The sequence below is a fragment of the Stegastes partitus genome, unplaced genomic scaffold, assembly GCF_000690725.1.
Source record: "Stegastes partitus isolate 25-593 unplaced genomic scaffold, Stegastes_partitus-1.0.2 Scaffold504, whole genome shotgun sequence".
NCBI lineage: Eukaryota > Metazoa > Chordata > Actinopteri > Pomacentridae > Stegastes > Stegastes partitus.
In genome coordinates, this window is record NW_007578235.1 from 305,489 (window position 1) to 327,437 (window position 21,949).

A 21,949-nucleotide genomic window follows, 5' to 3' on the forward strand; every position below is an offset into this window, starting at 1 on the left:
AAAACACAACACAAATCAAAGGAGACTGAATATCTGCATTACTTTCACAGGAGCTGCTTTCATCATTAATTTACATCATTAATCTGCAGAAACCCCTGTTCAGCGCACATGGTTCTGGCTGTGAGCAGGCTGCGGGTTCAGTCCGACTCCCTCTGCCCTTCATGCAGCCGTGCACCGGAGCAAAAACATGGACGTTGTGTCTGAAAGCTGTGAGTGATGTTCAGTAACTGTGAAGGTCTCCGTCCTGAACAGGCTCCACCGGTTCTAACTTCTGTTCCAGCACAAGGTCAGAGTCAGAAAAAAGTAAAAAAAAACTAGCTCGCAGCCATGAATTCCACTTTCAGAGGAATATAGGGGTCACGACAACAACAACAACAACAACAACAACAACAACAACAACAACAACAACAACAACAACCACAGTGCAGACATTCTGTGTGAAACGTCAGGACGTTGCTTCTGTTTCCTCCTTCTTGATGTTTTCATTCATGATGATGAGTTTTTCTGCTGGTTTCTGGACCGGTCCTGATGCTGAACAGCTGCTTCAGAGCTTTAATCCGAGGCGGCCAGCGTGTCCATGGCATCGCATCTAAACACACTTCAGCGTTATGCAGACATATAAGACATGGAGAAGTTTAGGAGACACATAAAACAACGTGAATGTCAGAAATAGATCTTATACGTCTGCAGCAGAACCTTCTCAGCTGCTGTTTGTCGTGTAACATGCTGTAAAAAGGTTTGTTTGATCTCAAACCACCAATGTTTCTGGAACGTAACCGACCAGTTTGGTGCCTGAACATCAGTCACAAAATAAATGGACAATAAGTGAAAAAATAAATGTCCAACAAAAGACATAACGTCCATCTCCTGGTGAAAAGCCCAGCAACAAGCAGGACCTTTAAACTGGAATTGAAAAATGATGTGAGTGGCAGCGATGCTAAAGAACACTTTAGAAATAAGAACGTTATTGAAATGTACATGATATAAATATGACATTATTCAGCATGAAGCTCAAGGATTGTAGCAGATACCGAATATTAAATGACTGCAATCGAATTGGAGCAAAAAGCCCACTTCACCTGGAGTTAACTGGTTTTATCTGTTACCTGTTCAGCTCGTTAGCTTCACCTGTGTTCAATCAGAACCGTCACTGAAGTTTCAATAACATCATTTTATTGGCTTGGTGGCTTTACAGAGTTCAGTTTAGAGTGAGCTGGTAATCCCTACACGGTTCGTCTTTATTCTGCACCGATGGATCCACAGATCAGAGAAGCAGCTGCTGAGTCCGTGTCTCACTTCAGAAAGCTTTAAAAACACACCTGCACAGGTACATCATATCTGATGTCTCTGTCATTGTTTTAGTTATTTTATTGTTAGTGTGCTGACGGAGCTGAAAGCACCGGCAGAAGTTCAACCAGCTGTAAATCACAACAGCATTCAATCCTCTGACTGAGTTCTTGTTTCCTGCGTTAGGTCTGGCATTAGGTCTCTGACCAGTGAGCTCATGCAGCGTGTGACCGTCACATAGCTTCAGGTGTCACACTGTGTCCTGTACGTTGCTGTGTCATCTGCAGCTCCACCACATTTACCAGCAGCACAGAGAGCACCTGATGTGACGTCTCAGTTAGTCGGTCAGACAGACAGTCGGTCCGTCTGACTGTCACCCAGTCAGTCCGTCCGTCCGGCATCCCGCTGACCTCCCACCTTGGCCTGTGATTGGCCGCCCTGCAGCAGGAAGACGTTTTGGAAGTGTGACTATTTATTCCTGCAGCAGCACCATGAGGTGATATCACTGCATGTCTGTGGCCGCATGCCCAGCGTGACGGGACACTGCAGAGATGGTGTGTGTTGGAGAAGATGAGCCACTCTGCATTTAAAATGTTAGAGAAAAAGAAAACGCAATGCATGTTCATTATAAAGAACATTAAACATTTAGGTTTAATTTCAACAAGCTGCAGCTGGAAGCTGAAGGAGCTGTGAGAACAAAGCGCCATGTCTGATCTGTCTGATCTGTGTTTGGTCGTTTGTCACATCGGGTTAGAAGGTCAGGATGCACTTCTCTGATCTACGTTAAAGAAACAGCTGATTCATTATTCTGGTGTTATGTGTGATGTTTGATAAGACAACAAAGTGTGTTTTTAAAAGCTGTATGAACTGTGTGTGTCCATAAGGAAACTTTCACTTTGTGGTCATGTTGGATTCACACAGTAGAAGCTTGTGATCATTTCTCATTCGCTGCCTCTCTGAGGATCACTGATAAAATTATTCTGAACTGAACTAGATAATAAAATTACAAGCAGCTCTTCCTACATGTGTTGTACTGAATTAAAATCCTTTTGACAGCATTGTAGTTCTAATTATTGCAGCTACACACAGGAAAAGGACAAATAAAGGGACAGATGTATGAACAGATCCATCCAAACTGTCCACAGTGTGAGACGATGGCAGGTTCTTCAGATATCAATAATACGATATAGGAGAACTTTCACAGCCCCGTCAGCGCCTCTGATGAGCAGCTCTGAGTGTTTGCAGCAGAGTGGCACCTCGTCCTTCACCTCCCATCTGTGCTCGGTGACACAGAAAGGCCAGCAGCAGCTCCATGAGTCCAAACAGGGCAGGACTGCAGCTGGGAGGGCGGATGCTGGTGGCACATGAGCGCAGTAATGTGATCCGAGCTGAGTGACAGGAGCCACAGCTATAAAAGAGGCCCGAGCTGCTGCTGCTGCTGCAGACAGACCAGACGGACAGACGGACGGACTGAACATCACAGGAGAGGGAAGACCGGTGGACTTAAAGCTACATCCACAGCTCTCATACACCACTTTACATCAAGCAGAAGAAGAAGAAGAAGAAGAATGGGCCTGCACAGCGTTGAAGAGCTGGTAAGATCTGCTGCTGCTGCTGTGTGTCAGGATGAAGTGTGATGGCTTTTCTAACCATAAAGTATATTTTTCTTGCTCAATATTCCTTTTTTTTATTTCTTCTGAACTCTTCTATTTGGTATCACATGGTTTGTTGGTTCAGTTTAATATTTTTAGCCAAAAACAAGTATTTATATAAAATATATGTAAAGAATAGAGAAATGAATAAATGCTAATGAGAATAATCCTATTTGCAATAAAACCAAAGGATGTTAAGTGACTCTCAGAACTAGATTAAGTTTGTTCACATGCTAGAATAAGGACGTTCATATGCATGAGAGCAGAATGAGCAATAATTTGTACACAGATGTTTATTGCTGGATGTCACAAGAGAGAAAAATCACTAAATTCAACATTGTCATGAGATTTTACAGCAACTTGAACTGAAGAGCAGCTCATATAAGAACTATCTCTAAAAGAAAAGGAGAATAAATGTTAATCTTTGCACATAATGCTCTTCATTAATCTAAAGCTATTGATTAATTACTCTTTACTTTGTGAGCCAAGAGGGCAGGAAGCTTAATTACAACTTAAAGGTAATTTGACATGAAGCTAATTAAGTAACGAGCAGTTTGGCTGTTTTATTCATCACATTCCACCTTCATGTGTTCCACTGAACCCTGCAGCTGTTGGACAGACTCTCAGGCCACCAGCTGTTTCAGGTGGTTCAGTAATGGGAGATATACCTCATTAAGGAGCTCCGGTGTGTCTGAGCTCACAGCAGGACCACAAAAAGAAAAGCTTCCATTCAGACGTCAGTGTTTAACCTGCTCACGGCCTCGTCGGTAGTTTAAACCAAGCCGTGGTTCAGCTTCATCACCCGTCTTCTCCTCCAGGTGACCGGCAAGAGGTCAGAGGGCAAAGAGGCCGAAGGCTTCCAGGGAGGCCAGTACGAGGCGGCGGTGAACCAGGAGAAGCAGGATGACAGGAGGTCTCACCAGGAGCTGGAGGTGGAGGAGGGCGACAGCGAGCAGGAGGAGGTCAGCGTGGCAGCTCTCAATGTAAGAACCGCCACTGCAGCTGCTGTACCACTCTGATCGTTAAATATGTGGATTTAACCCCCAGAAAAGCTGAAATGACACCATTGATCAGCCAGAAACTGCAAAAACAGAAAGATTTTCAACTTTCCGATGGGTTAGAACTGTGATGTTTAACCAAAGTCACTTTATTCCACAAATCTTGTTTAAAAATGTGCTAAAAATAAAGCTTTCATTCTACCTAGGATCTGTAAAAAACAAATAATTCTGTCCTCCTCAGTGCAGCCATGAAGTCATTCATATCTCAGTTGTGACCGACAGTCATGCTACAAAAACTCCTGGACCTTCTGGGCTGAGCTGCAGGCGGTGTTCACCCCATCCTTCACATCCACACAGAACATTAAAGTTCTCATCAGTAGTGACACGAGACATTTCTGAGTTCCTTCTAGTCGTGGTTGTGCTGTTTCCAGAGAGGTGCAGGACTTCATGTTGGAGTAAAGCATGAGTTCTGGTTAAATGTGTCCATGCTGAAGGCTTTCTGCTGCAGTGAAGCAGCAGCAACAAGCTATGGTGTCATTAATGCTACTACTCAGTCCAGTATTATATCATTATAATGGTACTATATACAATAATAATGATTATATAGACGGCAGGCCGGTGCTCATACGTCATCATGGTCCACCGGTTCCTCAATTAGTCCCTCCTTAATTCTTTGTTTCTGTTTCAGCAGAGCTATTTCTGTTATATTTCACACCAGACTGACAACAAGTCCAGTTTAAATGATGGAGTCAGTGTGTCTGTGGGTCATGCTGCCCCCTGCAGGTAGCTGGGAGGATAACACCTGGTGGTACTTCTGTGCTCATCATGATGATATTTACATTAGTTGGTGCATTTTAATGTTTAGGACACCTTAAAGGTATCTAAACATGTAAGAGCTGCATCATTCAGTTTTTCAGGATTTTATGTTGAGTATTTTCTAAATACTTGGACCGGACTCAGACGGGGTGTCCAGTACCTGGTCCAGTACCTGGTCCAGCACCTGGTCCAGCTGCACTGTGTCTGTTGGTCTGGTCTATGCAGTATTTAATGGAGTACAGGATCAAACTAGAGTACTGCTTAAAGTACAGTTATGCAGTTTTCCTCCTGAGACTTTCTGCTTTGATTTTCTTTTATTCATTAATTTGATTTGCTGACATTTAAAACAATTTACTGGCTGTTTGCAGATTTAAATGCACTCTGACACATCCTCTCGTGAGCCTTTACTTTTTGTATGTAGGTGTTTTTTACTGCCTTTGCAGTGGTTCTGGTGGTTTCACTGGATCATTACTGGGACAGAACTCAGACCAGTAGCAGCTGCTGGTCTCTGTTCCTTGCTGCTGTGCTTGAACCCGTCTCTCTTGCCTCCGTCAGACGGATAAGAGCGGCCGGCTGAAGCTGGAGACGGTGGACGACCTGTTCAACATCCTGCAGCTGAGGAAGAAGAGGAGGGAGAGGAAGGTTCCGGTCCACAAGAAACGGCAGCCAGAGCCCGAGACTGTGGTGAGAGTCTGATCAGACGCTTCTGACGTTCCTCAAATACAACATTTGATTGAAGTTTTCCTACGAGGAACATGTGCTGGAGAGGAGCAGCTCACTTCATGCTCATCTCACCGGGTCACAGCGGCTCCAGTGTTTCATTGCAGCGCCTGCAGCCTTCTGTTGGAGCAGAACATCAACGCTTCTTTGGCCACATTTTAAATCTACATGAACTTTGTGTGTTCTGCAGCCAGAGTTTGTGGATGAGAAGCTGTTTCTGACGGCGGCGATGGAGAACAAACTTCCTGTGGTGGAGAAATACCTGAAAGATGGAGGAAACCCGAACGCTGCCGACCACGTGAGTGACCTGATCAGAAACGTTGACTTCTCATTTAGGAGGTGCATGAAGTGGTCAGTAGGTGAACTTTGTGCTCTGACCTCCAGTTCCAGAGGACAGCGCTGCACAAGGCCTCCTTCAAAGGTCACGTTGAGGTGATGAAGACGCTCCTGGAGGCCGGAGCCGCCATCGAGAAGAAAGACAAGGTGAGAGGGTTAAAACAAACTCCTTCTGTCCGTTCTTTCATACACGTGAAGCATTAAACAGGTATTTAGTGGCTCTAACGGACCTCGTCCTGTCGTCTTAATGTAAATACATCATCAAGATAATTCAGCTTTAAACACCTCGTTGGTGTTTTCAGATAATTGTAGAATTTAACTTTGATTTGAGTTAAAGCTGATGAGCTGTGACTTTAATCAACTCAGTGGTTTATGTTTTATGAGAAACAAACCAGCAGATTTCCCAGCATGCTTTGCTTTGAGACTTAAACGTCTCCTGGAAGTCTTCTGTTGCAGCTTGAAGAACTCTTGATTTAAGACGTCTTAAATCCTGGTTGTTTCCAAACATAATAATGGAAACTGTGCTAAACATGAGTTGGATTCATGTTGAATGCACCAAACAGAGGAACTAGAAGGATCCTCACATGCTGTGTTTGGTATGAAGTGGTTTCAACATCTGCAGCTGAAGGTTCCTCACTTCATCTGAAGTCATGACACCTTGAATAGAGAAAATGTTCAAAGGAAACCAGTGACTTTACAGTTTGTTGAACGCTCATCAGATGATGATCAGTTCAGAGCGTTTCTGAGGCAGCAGGAGAACTTGTGTTTCTAAGTTCATCCAGCTCAGCGTCAGTCTAACCGCTGGCTGTCTGTCTGCTTCAGCTGGAGGCCACGGCGGTCCACTGGGCCTGCAGAGGAGGCAGCCTGGAGGCCCTGCAGCTCCTCCTGGACCAGGGAGCCAAGTTCACCTCCAGAGACAAGGTTGGTCCACAAAGATCGAGAGCAGGAAGTCTGCAGATCAGCTTTACTGTAGCGCCGTCTGGTGGTGATGGACAGCAGTGCACGGGGTTTATGGATATTTCTCTCCTCTGTCTGTCTCCTCTTCAGCTGCACAGCACTCCTCTCCACGTGGCCGTGAGGACGGGACACTGCGAGTGCGCCGAGCATCTCATCCACTGCGGCGCCGACGTCAACGCCAAAGACAGAGTAAGAAGTGAACACATCAGAGTCCATCAGGCTGGAGCTGCAGATGGTTAAATCACAACAACACCGATCTAAACATAAAGTTTTATGACGTCTTCATTAAACAGCAAGAGCTGCTTTGTGTTTAGTGCCAAGTTATGGAAGCAGTAAAACCTGAGTCACGGTGAGCAGCTGCTGAGTTCTTCTGTCCTCAGCGTTTGGTCGAAGCGGGCCAACGATCAGGGATCTGAGCAGTAGTGGTCCAGACATGTTCCCTGCTGTGAGACACTGCAGTGACATGAGCACACAGTGATGCTTCTCCCCTAAAACACATCAGCTAGTGAGGCTTCAGCGGTGGATGGATAATGTATAGATAACGTATAGATAACGTATAGATAATGGCTGGATGGACAGCAGCCAGCTACCAGTCAGAAGTCATTCATATTGTCAGACTTCACTGAATTGTCGTTTTCTTTCCCGCCTGCAGGACGGAGACACTCCGATGCACGACGCCGTGAGGATCAACAGATTCAAGATGATCAAGCTGCTGATGATGTACGGAGCCAGTCTCAGCACCAAGAACTCTGTGAGTAAACCTCCCAGAACCCAGAGAACCATCATCGCTGCATGAAGTTTCCAGTAAAATGCTCCACTGGTCCCAGTGTGATGAACCTGCAGCACCGTGCTGCTGAGGGCTGCAGGAGTAAAGACCTTCAGACCAGCTGTTCAGTTTATTGTGTGAAATTAGAGAAGTAGAAACAACAAAATGCACTTCAGGTGTCAGAAATAAAAGTGGTTCCTTTAAATAATAGAAACATGTAAACAGCCAAACAAGGCAGTGATGACCAGAACAGACCCATCAGACTGGACTGTTGTCTTACTGGACCAGTGGTACTGATTGATTCATACGTATGCTGTACATGTTCTGAGGTTTATCAGTGTTTTATGAAATGACTCTAAGGTTTGCACAAATAAACCCAAAGATTATAAAAGGAGCAAAAAGTCCAAAGTTTCATGCTGTCAGGCGGAAACAAGCTCCTGTGACGTTCCTCAGATTTTTACTTCAATTACTTCTCTTGTGTTGATATAATAAAAATAGAAACAAGAAGAATCTGAATTAGGATGATTAAGATGAAGGTAAAACAAGAAAACAACATGTTCTAGTCAATAGAAGCTGCATAAAGACAATAAGTTTGTTCTCACAGACTTTACAGACACTTGGACGGACAAAGCAGAAACAGACGAGTCTGTCAGGAAGTGCTTGTCTTGGGTTTAAATTAACCATTGCTGTGCCATGTGTGCTGTCTGTAGTGCATTTAAGATGTGGTGGAGCTCCTCCAGGTAGCAGCAAAGTATAGATAAAGTGGCTGAGTGCTGTAATAAAACCTGAAAAGTGAAGTTCCCCGTCATAAGGAACCACCACTGAGCTGAGGAGCTCATCTACAGGATGACTCTACAGGAAGAGCTTTACTGTAACAGTTTATTGACTGTTTTATTGTCTGGGTCTCTTGTGCAGGATGGAAAGACTCCGATGGAGTCGCTGTATTCGTGGCAGAACGGCGCCAAGAGCCTCCTGTACAAGTGCAACGAGGAGAAGTAAAGTCCAGAGGCAGGCTGCAGACGGAGCTGCTGGCTGGTTCGGGGAGAAGAGGTTTAAGAAGGGGGTTCATTCTGTATTTTCTGGTCCATTCTGAGGTCCATGAACCAAACACTCATCCAGGGAAGCTTTTCCACGTGTTTCTCAGCCTCGTGTTGACTCACTCTTACGGAGTCGCTCAGGAAACCGGCTGCTGGAGGATCTCTTAGAACTTTATTTTACTCGCCTCCTCCTGGTTCAGGGATTTGAACCGGCAGCTCCTTGGCCTGATGGTTCGACCTGCAGGGCTGCCGACGTTCACGTAGACACACTGTGGAGAGCAGCCTCTCACCGACAATGTGAAATCTGATCAGGACGCCGTTAATAATGTGATCATTAGCTCTGATAGATTCATTGATCGCCACGTGTTGCTGGACAATGTCTCGGCTGACGGTATGAAGATGATTTTTCTTAACTTTACTTGAAGCTGAGTTGAAGTCAGCAGGTTGGTGACTATTTATTGATTACTGACATTAGGTTTAGTGACAGAGTGGCTGCTTGTCTAGACTCATAGCTGGTTTCATGCATATTTATGGTCAGATTTAACCAAACATATGAACGACATTGAGCTGAAATGAGAGATGCTGCTTCAGTGGTTCCAGGTGCTCGTCAGCTGGTTTCCCTGCAGTCTGCATCAAAGCCAGTGTAGACAAACACACTCCAACCAGAGTGAACAGAACTGAGCCTTTTGTTTTAGTAGATGATGTGTGCTGTTTAATCTTTGGTCTTATGTATTTTAAGATTGAGAGATGAGATGGAAGAAGCAGGTTTTTGAGTCACGTCCAGAAGAATCTCTCCACTTTCACCTTTATTTCCATTGATGATCTGCAGATCCACAGACAGCTGGTTTCTTGTAGAAATGCACCTTTTCTCCTGCAGCGTGCATTCAAGCACAGAACAAACACCTTTCTGGGTCTGTGTATCTGCAGCTTAGATTCCCTAAAAGCTTGAAGCATTGATTTCTTTGTAGGTTTAGTCCAAACAACCTTTGAACATCATCGAGTTCAGACTTTCTGTTTGGTCTGCTGAGGTCCAAACAACTGATCCAGGGTCGCCTCGGTGGCACAAACTGAGCTCCAGTCGGCTTCGTGTCTGCTGCTCGGCGACCCTGACGCCTCAGCTGCTGACTAGTTTAGTTCACTTGCACTGACGATGTTGTTTCTAGTTGTAGTTTATTCTTTATGTCTAAAACAATAAAGTGTGAGAGAGGACGAGCTGAAGAGTCGCCGTTGGTTGAGAGGATGTTAGACGAGCGTCTATGTGGCTGAAACAGGCCTCCATGTATTTTATTTTATTTTTTAAAGATGTTTATTTTGCCTTGTATTTATGGATATGAAACAAATAAAGCAGATTTTGAAATGAAGATGTCTTGTGAGCATTAAAACAAACTGACTGTTAGGATTCAGAAACAAAAGCACAACGTATTGATCATAATAATAAATTGATCAATCTGAAAACACTGGGAGGCAGCAAGCTTCACCAGAAACTCAACCAAATACAAGTAAAAGGTCAATAAATCAAAGGGCAGGATAAAAATAAATCCGTTAATTAAAACAGGTTTTTATTGTATTTTTTAAAAGCAGTTTGCTGTTATTTTACAGACGTTCCCTGTTTTGTTGTTACAGATAATAATCATTAAAATCACTGAGAAAATAAGAATAATAATAATAAAAAAACAATCATTTACATGTTAACCCTAAAAAGTGGTGATTCATTCTTTTATACCACTTCACTGTCAAGTCACACAGTGATTAAATTATTATTACTGTTATTATTTTACAGATAGAAGCCATGACTGAAGAGAGAAAATAAACATATAGGAAGTAAACATTTAACAATTTTATTTTCCAGAATTTCTGTTTTGTTAAATCACATATAATATCTAAATTATTAATTTATATAAGATTATACATCGATTTTATTTTACGCCAACAAGGCTGATCCCTTTGGTGGAGACCTCAGGGAAACTGCTGCATGTGATCTCCACTTGCACCTCATGGTGTTTAGTCTATGTCCAAAGAAGAAGTGATGAAAACACATGGAAGGTGAACATAAAATCAGGAGCATGAATTCACAAGTGGAGTCTTCCCCACGTTTCACACACACATCGTTTTTCGATAAGATCCTCTAGTTTGACTCAAACCTGATCCTGGCACTAAGACTTTATCAGAGTCAGATGGAAAGCTGCCACGCTGGCCGTCGGTTAACGATCTTCTGTGAGCTGTAAAATCCCTGCACTGCTGCACAGCGGCCCTGGAGCACATCAGTGATTGTATTCTGCAGTGAACCCCGTCGCAATTAATGCAACAACAGAGAAGCTGTGAAATGAGCAGCTGCAGAGAATTCATTAAAAGATGCACCAAGGCCAGACTCATTCAGGTTCTAAAAACGTTACAGTTTCTCAGACACAAACCTGTCATGGTTTCGTTAAGGTTTCTGACCCACATGCACAGAGACTCTCTCAGAAACGGAGGCAGGAAAATGATTTTATTGCAGAGGTTAAAATGTGTAAAGGTGAGACTGATCCAGGTGGGGGCGTGGCTTTGTGGACGGCCGTGCGGTGGTCAGTGCAGTGGAGTGAGAGGGAAGCAGGAGCATCACCAGTCATGAGCAGATGATCCAGGAAGCAACGGAGAAAACTCAGGTCTGGAGCAGGTAGGTTGTGGGAACCACATGCTTGGAGCAGGTACACTGGAAAAACCTTCAGAGAGGGAGAAAAACAATTACTCAGAGTGTTATGTGCTGGGGGCACATTTTTTTTTACCCTTTATTTAGTTTTGCATATTTTCCCCTCGTTTTGTGTTACTGGAGCATGTTTAGCTCCGTTTTTTCCGGTAATTGATAGAGCCACTGCTCCGCCTATAAATAGGCTGGATTTTTGTCCTCTCTCTCTCGCTTCTTGCTCCTGCCTCCCAATCATCGCACCTCCCGGCTCCTCCTGGCTGCAGCGCGCCTCGGACCGTGCGCGCTCTCGCTCCCCAACTGCCACGTTGGCAGCCTGGCTGATGCCGACCTGGCATCTCTTCGTTTTGATTTTTAGATTGTTTGACCCGGCGGGATCGGCCGGCCAGTTTTCGTTTTTTGGACCTTAGGTTGGTGGGAGTTCTTTTAGTTCGGTGTTGGCACCGGCTTCGACGGCCCTGTATAGGGTTGGCCCGGTGCCACATCATTTTGTTTTGTTTGGCCGACCTGCCGGGTCCACCTTTAATTTGACTTTGTTTGTTTTTTTAGGGCACGGGGAGTTTGGGCGGATTTTCATTTTTCTTTCAAATCGTTTAAAAAAATAAAATAAATGAAAGTTGAACTACCCAGGTTCCCTGTGTCTCCTTTTAAAATATGTTGGTGCCTTTTTTTTGGGCCATAACTCAGAGGCTCAGGAAGAAGCACGAGAACAACTCAGGAGGAGGCTTGATGTTACCACGTAGGTTAACACTCAGGCCATGAGTGACTGGCAGCCAGCTCCTAAAACCCAGGGAGTAACGAGCCTGATGAACCACAGGTGTGTGAAGAACACACCTGCAGTCCCAGCACAGCAGGAGTTCTCCAGGACGCCCTCTGGTGGAAACCTGCAGGAGAACCTCCTACAAATACTTCATATTCGTATTTAGCTTTTAATTTAACCCAAATTTAATTCAGTTTGATGTATACAGCGCCGAACATGTCATGCTGTCCCAGCTGCCAGTAATCTTAATCTGGTGCTTTTCCAGTTTTATCTTCATAATGAATGAATCATTCTTACGACTCCACCGACATGATTATAGTGAAAAGAACCAGATATGGCTCCATAGCTTAGGTGACCACAACAGGTTGTAAAACGGAGCACAGACAGTTCATGTTTGTCATGTCTGGCACAATATCTCCACCAGGAGGCGCTCTCATACACATGCTGTTGCTGTGACTGGGTGTCGGGCTGATTGACAGGAGAATGCAATACCAAAAGTCTCAGCATGCACAACAAACAGCCAGACAAACCTGTCAGAAGTGTTTCTACCACCAACCTCATCTCTGTGTGTGTTGTGAGGAACGTATCTCCTGCACCTTTCTTTACATGACTTCACGTCTGCCAGGCTCCACAGAGAAGCAAGAGTGTTCTGAAGAGCGAGGTGGTTTTTCTGGTACGTCAGATACTCACCTCTAAATGACAGAAATCCTATGAATCTCAACTAAAACTCTGAAATGTGCCTGTTTAGATTCCAGGTCATTGTTATTCTAAAGGCTTCAGCTTGAGCTCTCTTTCTGTCCTGGAATGTGTTTCGCCTTCATTGAAGAGGCTTCTTCAGTTCTTCCATTCAGAAGCAATTAAATGAAAGTTTCACACGCACCCAGAATCCTGCAGCACTGCTCATTTCACCACGACCGGATCATTCCTGGTTTTAGTCCTGATCTGTAGCTGCTGCTGTCACCGCCCCCTTCAGGAAGAAAACTGTCTCTGCACCTGTGATTGCCAGAGTGGTGCAAAAAAGTGTCTACCACCAGAAGCTTCTCCATCCATCATCTCCACATCGTCCTCCTCACTCGGGTCATAGGGGGCTGGAACCGATCCACTTTCTACAGTTAGCAGAAGCAACTCTTGTGAGACAGCTGCTCATTCTCACGTAGAAGCAGGAGACAGGATTATGGACATGGACTGATGACTACTGGGGTGTTCGTTGGCAGGTCATCTATGTGAGTGGGATGGGCTGAAGGAACCACAGCAGTCAGCATCTTCATGTCCTCAGAACTTTAATTTTACACCTTCACACATGTTAAAGACTTGCACAACACAACCACAGTGGATTTTGACCATATAAGACCTTCTGCATTTTACCCACTGACCAAAAGAAGTCCAACAACAATAAAGAAAAAAGACACCGACCTCCCCTACAGCCCAGCTTCATCTCCCTGCAGACGAACACACAGATGAATAAACCCCTGAGTGCAGGCAGATGTAAATCACTACACTGTGATTTCTTTCTTCAAAGGACAAACAGTTTAAAGTACCTGTATGGCCAATGGCTCACACTCAGCTCCTATACTGTACCTACCATGCTTATAAAAGTATTCAGTGTCCTGGGCAGTTTTCTCCTTTAAATGCTTTTCAGCATTGTGGTCAACTGAATTAGACTTCTTCTTGACAAGAACTTACAAAAAAAAAAGACTCTTTTATGTCAAATAAAACTGATTTCACTTTGACTTAAAATTGTCAAATGTTTAATAAGTGATTGTACACGTGTTCACCATCATGATCGCATCTCCCCTGATTCATAACAGCTGCAGCCCATTGGTCCTGTCAAAACAGTCTAATGATATCAACACCAGTTCAGCATTAAAAGGCTAATAAAGAGGGGTAATTCCCAGGACATAGAAGACTATTTCAAAGGCACTGTGTGCTTTGGATGCAGAAATGTCCCAAGTGATGGACTCAAGGGATAATTAATGGTGCTGACTGGTCTCTATGCTGTTCAAGGCGACACAGGAATGCTAACACGTTGTGCTGAGCATTGGCTCCGATGCCCGCTTCTCACTGTCACTGTGTTCTGTAGCATCACCTGCAGGTGGCGTCGGTTCAGGTGAGTGCTGGACTTTCACTTTAAACACATCCAGCTTCTCAGGAAGCAGGTTTTTGTTGAAGAGCATAGAGGCCAGGTAGGAGAACAGCAAGATGAAAGCAATGGCAGATGACATGCAGATGATCCTCACTGGGGAGTACTGCACGTACACACCGTCCTCAAGAGTGCATCCTGGGAACTGGAGGACAACTGGCAGTCCAAGTGTTGCGTCTCCGCTAAGCAGTCTTAACCCCAATCCCAGCAGCCCACCTAGAATAGCCCCGTAACCGTTGGAGACTTTAAAGAAGAGGACGCAGACCAGCTGAGGGAAGATGATGATATAGGCCGCTTCAGCACCAAGCATCCAGAACACGACCACGCTGTTGTTCAGGCTGGTCAGCGATGTACCGACCACACCCACAACAACCACAGCAGCACGGACCAGCCACAGAATCTCTCTGTCTGATGCCTGAAGGAAAAGAAAGAGGAACAGATTAACTGTCAGTGACTGACTGCTGTATTTTTTATCCTTCATAATTTCTCCATTGAGCCGCTTTATTCTCTTTCTGCTTTCTGATTATTCTCTTTCAGAATTAATGGCACATCTTGACTACAGTCAGTTTTGGTGACACGGAGTGATTTTTTGTTTAAAAAAGGGGGAAAAAAAAGAGGCTAAATTCACCTGAGGCCTCAGGATGTTCTTGTAAATGTTGGAGGAGAAAACAGAAGCCGCAGAAAGCAAAGCGGAGTCAGTTGATGACATGACGGCGGCCGCCACACATCCAATACCAATGATGGAGACGACTGGTGGCGTGAGGTGCTGCAGGGCGATGGGCAGGACGAGAGCTGCTTCCCCACGTTCATACGGAGATGGAGAACCATAGGAGGTCAGGTTCCAGTCTGAAGCATGGACACAGAAGGAGGACAGACTGAAACATGGTCGCAGCATCAATTTGAGAGATGAGCTCTAAGAAGGGACATGCAGACCCAGAAGACCCTTCATAGACCCCTGTTTTCACAGTACAGCCCAGTATATGGAGGCTCTCATTACCTGTGGATGAGACGACAGCCCCAAACAGAATAGGAGGCACCCCAAATACAAGAATCAGGAAAGCTGCAGCAATGCACGAGAGCTTGGCTGCGGCTGAGGACGAAGACGATAAGATTCTCTGGTGGAGGCACTGATATCCCAGACTGCCCAGCACCTTGACAGCAAAACAGTTTATTATGGGTTAAAGTCAACACTACTAAACTCCTGCTTGCTATTAGCACTCAAGTGTACGTTTCACATACAGAATCTTTAATGCTAACTTGAGTGCTCAACAAAATATTCACCCCTTGTAGATTCCCCCTTATATCACGTTTCAGCACCAAATCATTGTCAATTTAATTTAACTGTCAATTCAACTTTTTTTTCAAGCATCTTCATGAAATGTTATTGAAAAGGACGAGTCCAGAACATGTCCAAACCACTGAGTACAGGTGGATCCATCATTAAGGAAGGAACATGGTTCATGTGTCAATCTGCCCACAGCAGGTCCTCCTCAGAACACTGTGGGACCATGACGCTGACAAACTGGTAAGCTTCAGCAGCTCAGATGGGAGACACTGTGCATGTTGCCTGTTCTTCACCAAGCAAAGCTTTATGGAAAAGTGGCAAAGAGGACACAACTGTTGAACAAAGCTCATATTAAATTTCATCACAAACACACCATTCCCTCTGTGGAGCATGGTGGTGGCATCATCATGCTGTGGGCATGCTTTGGCCTGGAAAGCTTGCAAAGCTAGAGGGTAAAATGTCTGCAGCAAAGTAAAGGGACATCGTAGAGGACGACCTGATGCAGTCTGCAAGAGAGCTGTGACCTGGGAGAAGCTTTGTTTTCCAGCAAGACACTGGCTCAAAGCATATATATATATATATATATATACCCCAAAGCTGAGGTGGTTTAAAGACAGTAAGATAAGTTAGTGATAACCTCAAACCAACTGATTATGTGTTTGGTTTACTCACAACCCTTCTACAACCTAACAGAGTTTCAGTCCAGATATGTAAGGCTGATGAGGACCGATCCACTCAGGATCAATGGTGTAGTTGTAGCTAAAGGTGCAGCTACTAAATACTGACATTCAGGAAATTAAAACTTATGCAATCACTTAATCTACATCCTATATTGTTTTTAATAAACTGTTATTTAATTGAAGAAATCTGTTTTCACTTTGACATAAAAAAGAAGAAATTCTTCTCAACAAATTGATCACGACTCAGTGTTGAAAAGCATCAACAGTCAAACTTCCAAAGGGAATGAAAACCTTTTATAGGCGCTGTAAGTTGTAAAGAAATACTGTTTTAGATGATGGTTCCTGTCCAGAGCAAATCTGGTTCTTTAATTAAAATTAAAGATATTTTTGGATTCATTCTTCTCCATATTTTTGCTTCATCCTACCCAGAATATGAAGTCATCGATCATGATCCAGGTCCGTTTCAGCTGCAGTGCACCGATCCAGGGAGCGTGTAAGGTGTTGTTCATCAGAGTGTCACTGATGCTCAGCGAGTAAGGGTTCATCATGACAAAGGGAACACAGATGAACTGCACGGACAAATCAACACAAAAAAATCATGCATGACTTAAGAAGACGTCTTGTGCAGTTTTGACAAATAAAAAAAGGATGTCAGACTCACCAAGCCCACAAATATGAGGATGAGCTGTATAACATCTGTATAGGCCACAGAGTAGAGGCCTCCCAGCAGGGTGTAGGTGATGGCGACGGCCGCAGAGATCCAGATGGTCACAGCGTAGGACAGGTCCAAGACCACACTCATGGTTGCTCCTGCCAAGGACAGTAAGTCATGTTTACACTATGTTCCATCCATGTACAGGTGAAGTAAATGAAAACTCACATAAATAGATATAGTGTGAACATGAGTTACCTAGACCAATTAGTATGACGGCCACCCAGACCACATCAATGAACAGAGACACCACGGACAGAACAGCTGTTAGTCCTTTCCCGTACTTGGCCTGGAAAGGGTCGAGCATCGTCAGGTATCTTCTCTCTCTCATTGGTTTGACGAACACGAAGCCACCTGGATGCAGAACAGGACAGAACATGACAATTAGAAAAGATGCAGTGATGGCAAAGCTAAGGCCACCCTCTGGCTGGGGGGACTTGTGAGTATCCCCACACCCACCTGGCGCCTCTCACTGTGGGAAGGAGAGAGTCCAACCCCTCTCCAGGAGTTTGGTTCTGGAGCCCTTGCTGTGGGTGGAGGTGAGCCCTGCTATATCTAGCCAGTAGCACTCCACCTCCTGTACCAGCTCTGGCTCCTTCCCAGCCAGTGAGGTGACATTCCATGTCCCCAGAGCTAGTCTACGCCACCAGGGGGCGGTACGCCAGGACGCTCGCTCCTGCCTACCACCCAGTGGGCATAACACCCGACCCTGATCTTCTGCCCTGTGGGTGGTGGGCCATCTGGGGAGTGACCCCATGTTACTTCTTCGGGCCTGATCCAGGCGAGGTGGCGGCTTTCCTTGATTGTGCTGTCATCTAGGGACTCTTTGTCTGGTCCCCCCCCCAGAACCAATATGCCTTGGCAGACCCTACCAGAGGCTAATGCCCCGGACAACATGGCTCCCAGGATCACAGGAACACTCAAACCCCTCCACCGCGATAAGGTGGCGATTCATCAGGGGGATACAGTAACTATCACAACTACTTGATTACATTTGTGTTACTTTAAACATGCAAATGTGACGTACTCTGTCAGCTGTAATGTTAAAGTCTTACCAAGAACAAACGATGTGCTGTATGCTGACACCATAATCAGCGTCCAGGTCAGTCCCATAGATGGTGTGTACATCATCTCAGTCAAGCCAACGATGAAGCCTCCTCCAACCCATGTAGCTACGACATGGATCAACACAAACACAGCAGGTTGTTTAATAGACAAATGCCGGCTGTTGAACAGAAGACCAAAGGTTGAGTTCTCAAACCAGGATAATTTGATTAATTTAGAATCACACACAATGAAGACAAAACACCATTTAGAAGACTTCTGAACTTGTCCTGCTATATTTACACACAAGGTATCATCTATATAGGTACACTTCATTTTGAAAAGGCAGCATATTTTCCAAATCCTGGTCAGTTCCTTCTAACATCTCCAAGCTTTTACTTTGAAAGTCAAGCACACTTCACGGACTGGCGACTCCTTGTAAATACCATGTGTTCTTGTGGACTATGGAATTAAGACTTAAATATTACTAATAATAAATGCTGGCTTCAGTAGAACTACTCACTGAGCTCTTTTACTGGGCATGAACTCTTATTTTGACAGTGAACCCAAGCATGCAGGTGGTTTGTCCATCCCTAGGTGTGTGAGAAAGAGACAGGAAGATGTTCTGTTTGGTCAGCTCCTGGAGATTCTGTTTCAGTCCAGCACAGGTGGAAACCATGAAGCAGTGTGTTTATTTTAAAAAGCCAGCAAATCACAGATTCCCTGTACGTCCGTTGTAACATTTCAGAACTTTTATTTTGATAGTGTGGTGTATCTTAATGCATCCTGCTAACTAGGGGCTTTTACTTTGAAATGCCCATATAAGTGAACTTTGCATAACATAAAATTATAACAGGACATCAGTTTGTAAAAATAAAGGTGATTATCTTACGTCATGTTGTGTCCACAGTTAAGACTAAAACAAACAGCAGAACAGTTTCTTCACTGCTGAATGGATCATTTGTAAAAAGGGCATTTGCTGTTGGTTCACTGGGTTTCTGTCGTGAATTAGAAAAGAAGACGCTGTCATTTACTGGATATCTAAAGTATAATAAGTGCAAGTGTTAGTAAAGCCTCCAACATAAAAATAAACAGATGCTGTTTGTCAACATTATCGCCACGGTGATAAAAACGTGTCTTCATAATTTATCTTCTCTTGTTGAAAAGTAAAATAAATTGAGATATTAACATATAAGTCTTACATTTCCCCCCAACGATGGAGACCTAAAATGAAAAGGGAAGTGTTTTTGTTTTTGCTGTACACTGTTCTGGGCTCGTGGACTCTCTTCTCTCTTCTCCTAAAACTCCTAAAACTCCCCAACAAGCACCAAACAGCCTCCAGCACTTCTCCTCTCTGTCCACAGGCTTAGAAATGGCCAGAGTTAGAAATCAGTCAGTCTACAAGTCAAATAACAGACAGACTCACTCACTGTATGAAGTACATAAACTACAACATTAGTTTTGTTCAGTCTGCTGATGTTGTTGCAGCTTTTCTACCATCTACAGTTGATTTACGTTAACATGCGACCACCACCTTAAACTAATCAGAGACATTTAGACCATCACTGTCCTGTTTCTAGTTCAACCACTTGCATGTTGTCAAACTCTTTTAAAGCGTTCATCCTATTTGGGCAATAAAATCATGTTTATTACGGGCTGTAGACGCCGGTCCTTCTGTCTTTGTTGTGATTTAACATCCAAAATAACGTGGAGGCCCTTCTTGTTTTCACATTCCTCGTCCCTGCTTATCAGCTGAAGCCATATTTTGGAGCCTTTACTCAGTGAGGCTGTTGCTCCGTTGCTGTTCGGTTTTAAAAGCATCATTCAGCTCCCTGCTCTCAGCTGTGTGTTCCTCACCTGTCATGGTGAAGATCCCCACCACGCAGTTGATTCCCCGGTTCCCCAGCAGGGCCATCTCCATCTGGGTTGCTGCGCTTTTCTTCTGCACCCTTTTGGACTTGAACGAAGCCCAGATGCCGATCCCGAGGACCAGCAGGTAGAAAAGCACCATCGCTACCACGCCTGGGATATTCACAGCCATGATGGTTGAGCTGCACTAGCTGCTCTCCTCTGAGCGACCGAGGAACCGAATGAAGGACAGCATTCCAGAAGAAAACTGGAAAAGCCGAATCCTGCTTTCAAAAACATATTAGTGCCCTCTGGTGAAACTGGTTGGTTTAGTCACTGTAAAGCTTCTTTAACATCTTAAATGCTGAGCGAGAGTCGCTCTGGTTAGATGTTTTACACTCTTGTTTTGTTCTTCTATGGTTGATGTTGTTTTATGTTGTCTGGTGTTTTAATAAACTCTGGTTCTCACAGAAAAACTTAATCTTGGCTTCATTTTTGATCAATCAACCTAAATGTAAAATCACAAGACCCTCGGTCACTGACCGTATTAGAAAAGTCAACCACTGAGTTCTGGATCCTCGTGTACTTAAGTCAGTACATGAGGGGGAACAGAGGTGCCATGAAAGACCTGAACTCTCACCATAAATGACAGAATGTCCCTGTATCTGCAGCAGCTCTGTATCTATGCTGCTGTGAGTGAATGTGTCCCATGCTTGAGGTTTTGATTCTATTTCTTCTTTCATCCTGAACTTGAGGAGAAACTGAGACATGGTGGACACAGTCGGTCATTTACCTTCCTGAGCACACACATCTGTCAGACCTCACGCTGAATATTGACACCACCCCATCACATCTGATAAAATAATCCAGGCCTCCGCTCACCCCGGCAGCCAGCTGTTCACCCTGCTGTCCTCTGGGGGGCGCTGTAGGTCTGTTCAGACAAAACACAGGAGTTTTTACCGATGTACAAGAAAGAACTGATCTCTCACTGCAAACTATATAATATCCCTACATCAGTGATCTGGGTTTGTTTTGCTCCGAGCTCATGTCTGCATGTTGGATGTATTCTGTTTGTACCAAGACGAGGGATTGCTCCCAAATGTTCTTGTAAAGTTGTAAAATGTCAATAAAGGCCTTTTATTCAGTTCTATTTTAATACTGCACGTCACCGCAAACGCAGCATTCGCACCATGAAGCATGGAGGAGGCAACGATGTCCCAGCCAGTCACTTTACATCATGAGCCTGTTTGTATAGGACTCCTCACAGCCTCTCCATCAACCGCTTGAACCGCTGCCATCAGCCAAACGTTTCCAGAGCGTTGAAGGAAGAACCTCCAGAATGATCAGCAGCTTCATGCCACCAGCTGTCAGAACGCTGAGCTGCTGATCCAGACATGCAAACACTTCTTCATTTAAACTGCTTCAAGTGATTGGATCCTGAAGAAGCGCCATGACAATAAACTGGACTTGATTTTAGTTCAGTTAGCTCCATGTTTGGGCTGCTAGCAGACATTACATGCCTGGTTAGTGAGGAATGAGCGCAGTAGTCAAACATTTTTATGTCTGTATGTGATTAACTTTTAGCTTTTGGGCGTTTCTGCTCTGACATGCAAACGTCTTGTTTCTGTCGTGGCAGCAAACTGTGATGAAGTTTAATAACACTGTTAAATGTTCATCAGCTGTGTTTCTGCCGCACAGAGCTGCTCCTGTTCTAAAGTACTTTTAGCAGAGCCGTTAACATCCGAGTTGACTGATCCTTATTTTAAAGAACATGTAGTAGCGAGACTCCCTGATCCAGACGCCCACGGCTGATGTTGTAACTGTGGCCAAAGGTGTTCTACCAAACACTAACTTGATGCTTTTCTTATGCAGTTTATTATTTTATGTTTTAGATTTATTTTTATAACTGACATTACTGTGGAGAAATCAGGCTGTAGAAATCTGTTTTCACTTTAATTTGTAAGAGTCCCTTTTTTGTTGTTGTTGTAAAATTCTCTTTAAAAAAGCCAAATTACATCGACCCTGATTTAATGCTGTTAAGCAACAAAACGAGAAGGGGGGCAGAGCCGCCTTATCAACAAGCGCCGATGCAGTTTCTCTACTTTTAGCAGCAAAGACGTTACGTTAGCGTCTTAGCTGTCTGTTAAATGCTTAGTTTTCCTTCCTCTTTATGTGCTATAGGCGCTAAGTTTACTCCAGTATTGAAGTGCAGTTAATAATTCATACTTTAG

The 21,949-nt window shown here is 44.3% G+C and overlaps 2 protein-coding genes across 2 annotated transcripts; one reads left to right on the forward strand and one right to left on the reverse strand.

Annotated features, from left to right (window-relative positions):
• The first annotated feature begins 2,714 nt into the window (after positions 1–2,714).
• Positions 2,715–9,930, forward strand: ankrd1a (ankyrin repeat domain 1a (cardiac muscle)). Its single transcript, XM_008287517.1, has 9 exons — positions 2,715–2,882; positions 3,758–3,922; positions 5,309–5,437; positions 5,664–5,771; positions 5,858–5,956; positions 6,632–6,730; positions 6,857–6,955; positions 7,419–7,517; positions 8,448–9,930. The coding sequence occupies exons 1-9, from the start codon at positions 2,856–2,858 to the stop codon at positions 8,529–8,531; spliced, it is 909 nt and encodes a 302-aa protein (XP_008285739.1). The 5' UTR covers positions 2,715–2,855; the 3' UTR covers positions 8,532–9,930.
• Positions 9,931–14,027: 4,097 nt separating this feature from the next.
• LOC103361443 (high-affinity choline transporter 1-like) lies at positions 14,028–20,180 on the reverse strand. The gene is made up of 8 exons (XM_008287521.1): positions 19,728–20,180; positions 17,882–17,998; positions 17,025–17,180; positions 16,776–16,924; positions 16,540–16,683; positions 15,147–15,300; positions 14,778–14,995; positions 14,028–14,564 (listed from the first exon to the last, which is right to left on the reverse strand). Exons 1-8 carry the CDS (start codon positions 19,909–19,911, stop codon positions 14,028–14,030), a joined length of 1,659 nt encoding a protein of 552 aa, XP_008285743.1. The 5' UTR covers positions 19,912–20,180.
• Between the last annotated feature and the right edge of the window lie 1,769 nt (positions 20,181–21,949).